The sequence below is a fragment of the Sabethes cyaneus genome, chromosome 2 (assembly GCF_943734655.1).
Source record: "Sabethes cyaneus chromosome 2, idSabCyanKW18_F2, whole genome shotgun sequence".
NCBI lineage: Eukaryota > Metazoa > Arthropoda > Insecta > Diptera > Culicidae > Sabethes > Sabethes cyaneus.
In genome coordinates this window covers 139701359-139705326 of record NC_071354.1, presented here as the reverse complement: position 1 = coordinate 139705326, position 3968 = coordinate 139701359, and the positions used below count along the sequence as shown (strand labels likewise).

The window sequence follows — 3968 nt, the reverse complement described above, 5'->3', positions numbered from 1 at the left end:
GAAAATGACCAGAGCAGTAAAAGCACTTTGCAGCCATCAATGGCCTTTGTAAGCGAACCAAGCTAAAGTAATGACGATTAATTGAGTAACATTGCCTTTCGTGCCGTAGTAAATAAACTAGAAAAGTATATTTGTTCAAGAGGCGGTGAAGTACATTTGATAGTAACAAAATCAAGTAGGTTATAAAATCATTAAAAATAAACGAATGATCCAAAAATACCACTTTTATATTTTTGGAATGACACGAGACTGTTTATCTGTTTTTAAGGCGATTCGATTAATTGTTCTACATTCCGCACAATTCCTTCAGTTCACCCAATTGACGAATAATGGCCTCAACTCGCTCTTTGAGTTCCGCTCGACTGCACGATGCTAAAGGAGACTGTTCCGGTTCAGAAGCAACGATTGGTGCAAAACGCGAAGCAGAAATCGGTTCACCGCGCTGATCTTCGGAGTCCTGGCGAGCTTCTATCGGTAGTTCGGGATCGATTGGTGCATCCTCCGCTGCCTTTTCGTTGCTTTCCGCAGCAGGTGATTTTTGTTGTTCCGGGTTTTTGGTTTCTACTACTGTAGCCGAATATTCTGCTTCCGGTTTAATAGGTTCCGCGGATGGTTCTTCAAATGGTTCTGCAGCCATCTGAATTTTAGTTGGCGATGAAGCTGGTTCTTCACGGGAGGCTTCCGGCTTCGGAGAGTTCGGTTGCGATGGTTCGGACTCCATATTTTCCAAACCTGAGTCTGCTGGATCAGATGCATCAGGTTGCTCCGGGTCAGACATTTCAGGCGTAGGTATTTCAGGCCTTGGTGGTGAATTTCTGGACATTCGCTGTATAACACCGGAATCCATTTGTGGGTAAGCAAATGAAGCACTAGCCATTACGGCTAACACTATCGCGGTTTTCAACAGTCCTGTGAATTCACAATTGATTAGAGATAACACAAAATGAAAATTAAAACAAAAAGGACTTACCGTTCATTGTGTTCGATCTGCAAGAATCTTTCGTCGAATGCTGACTGAGTGGTTCGGATACTTTCGTTTTTATATGACAGCACAAAATGGGTTGATCTAATCGGCAAGGGACGTGCCTCCGCTGTTTGTTCATTGCTCGGACATTCAGTCACGTGTTTCAAAACAATCGTAGGTTTCTTCCTGAACGTAAAATGCCTGGACGTACGGGATGTTGGCAGTTATTTCGTTTTTTAAAGCGTAGCAATTAAGAAGTCCGTCGTCATGGGTTCTGCACAAAAACGTAAATTATTCGCGCTAATAAATTGTGTAATTCATTACGATGAACAAAGTTTTTATCTATTTGTTATGTATATCTGCGGTACCGATGTGATACAATTTGCTTTAATAAATTATAATTATTTAAAGGAGGATGCAGAAATCATACAATTGCTTTTAGTAACCAATAGTGACTTCAACAAATTACATATGAGACTTAATCGGTTCTGATAAACAGGTAGTACGAGTAGTTGACTTTTTTTTTTTTTTTTTTTTTTTTTTTTTTTTAACTAACCCTCCGCTCACCCCCGTTACCAAAAAGCTCACACAGAGAGCCCCCTGGTATCGGACACTTACAGAAACCTCAGCTTAGAAGAGAACTGGACAACACACTAAACAAAGAAATTAATTTAAGCTGAGGAAAACATAAAGAGGATACATAAAATTATTTAAAAACTATTTAATGGGCGCCCAGTGGAATTTAATATTCCTTTTTAAGGGGCCCAGTATAACTATAACTAATAATAATTCTGATTAAGCTACTGGTAGAGAGAAGTTAAATTTAATTTACGATTTACTTTACATAGGCATGGTTGATACGCTCAAATTATATAATTGATTATGTTTGTCTTAAAATATTGTTTAATTTTGTATTTATACAGATCGATGTTGGTGATTTGTTTTAATTCGTTAGGCAGAGCGTTGTAAATTGAAGGACCAAAAAATGAAATTCGCGTCTGACCAAGATTTGTTGTGGCTCTATCACGCTGTATGAGATTTGCTCGTCGGGTATTTTGCAGTCTATTACCAGTGTTTAAAGACATATTATGGTGATAGTCTGGTTGATGTAAAACTTTCTGCATGTGAATAGCAGTTTGCATATCACGTAAGGCTAAGATGGGTAAAACTGTGTGGCTATTATTTGTGTAGAGTTGAACCGTTGGGTAAAGTATCGGTAGTTGAAATATTATTTTCAAGCACCTGTTTTGCAAAACTTGTATTTTCTTAATTTTCGATTTACTGGCGTGGCCCCACACGAGAACTAGATACTGAATTTGGGAGTGAATACAACCATAGTAGAATTTTAATAATACGTGTTTAGGAACGAAGTAGCTAACTTTTCTCATTGCGCCGGCTAATGATGAAATTTTTTGCTGCATATGTTTGATTTGCCGGTCCCAAGACAACGTTGCATCAAGGTAAACACCCAGATACTTGAAATCATCTACTTTTTCTATAGATATTTCGTTGACGCATAGGTTAACGTGATCGGCGGGTTTTTTCCTAGGTGAGTGGAAAACCATATATTTTGTTTTCGTTAAGTTGAGTGACAGTAAATTAGCATCAAAATAGTCAGAAAGAACTTTTAAATCATGCTCCATCGACGATATCGCACTGCCGATGTCAACGCAAGGATAAAATAATGCCGTATCATATGCAAATAACCTTGGTATCCCTTTTAAGTTTAAATTGCCAATGTCGTTGATGTAAATCAAAAACAACAGTGGACCGATATTGCTACCCTGAGGCACCCCTACATCAATTTTGTGGAGTGTGCTACGTGCATCACCAATCGTTACAAATTGCATTCTTTGTGTTAAGTAACTGCGAATGACATTGTTTGCCACTCCTCTTATTCCATATAATTCCAGTTTCTTTAAGAGAATATTGTGATTCAAGGTATCAAAGGCCTTTTTAAGGTCAAGGAATAACCCTCCAACAAGTTTCTTCGATTCAATTTCGCTGACTATGTAGTCTATTAGCTCTGTTATAGCTGTCGTAGTCCCACATTTCTGCCTAAAGCCGTATTGGAATTTGTAAAAAACATTGTTTGCCTTCAAAAAATCTAATAATCGAGCTACAAGTAGTTTTTCTAGGATCTTGTTAAAGACCGATAGTGTAGATATTGGACGGTAATTACAGGCATCTAAAGTGTTTCCTGCTTTAAAAATTGGTACTACTCTAGCAATTTTTAAACAGTTGGGATATTCACCAGTATCAAGAATTTTATTGAAGGCTTGACACAAAATGAACGCAAATGCTTGGGGATTACCCTTTATTACTCTTGCTGGAATGTTATCCGGGCCTGAACTCTTATTAACATCTAATTCTTTTATTAGAGTAGTAACTTCATTAATACTTGCAGGGCGTAAAAAGATTGTATTAGAGACGCATCTAACGTTGCTAGTAGGACTAACGTTCAAAGGATTTGATATGTTACGCGCAAGATTGGTGCCAATATTAGAAAAATAATTATTGAAAATTTCGCAGACGTGCTGCGCATCAGAAATTTTACTTCCATTTTGAGATAAATTTATTGTTTCCTTTCCTTTTTCCCTCCCAAAGATTGTGTTTATATTTTTCCAAAGTTTTGAGTGACAAGTAGTACTCAGAAGCGTTTTATAATATGATTTCTTGTTTTGTTTTTTTGTGGCTTCAACTTTTCTTGTCACATGATTTAGCATTATTCGAAGGTTCGCGTCGTAAGGGTTTCTTTTTACTTTTTTTAGATATTTTGTTTTAATCTTCATTAGCCTCCATAATTCAAATGTCATCCACGGACAGTATTCATTTTTAGCAGTTATTTCAGTCGTAAATGTTCTTGTGCACAAAGTAAGCAACTGATTGTATTTCGCAATTATTTCTGAAAAACAATTTTCAACATTATCCACGCATACAATACTGTTCATATAATCATTAAACATCGTAGTTAGCCTCACATTATCAATAATTCTTTTAGTAA

At 36.9% G+C, this 3968-nt stretch overlaps 1 protein-coding gene across 1 annotated transcript; it reads right to left on the bottom strand.

Annotated features, from left to right (window-relative positions):
- Positions 1–286: 286 nt before the first annotated feature.
- Positions 287–977, bottom strand: LOC128736073 (uncharacterized). Its single transcript, XM_053830556.1, has 2 exons — positions 971–977; positions 287–909 (listed from the first exon to the last, which is right to left on the bottom strand). The coding sequence occupies exons 1-2, from the start codon at positions 975–977 to the stop codon at positions 287–289; spliced, it is 630 nt and encodes a 209-aa protein (XP_053686531.1).
- Between the last annotated feature and the right edge of the window lie 2991 nt (positions 978–3968).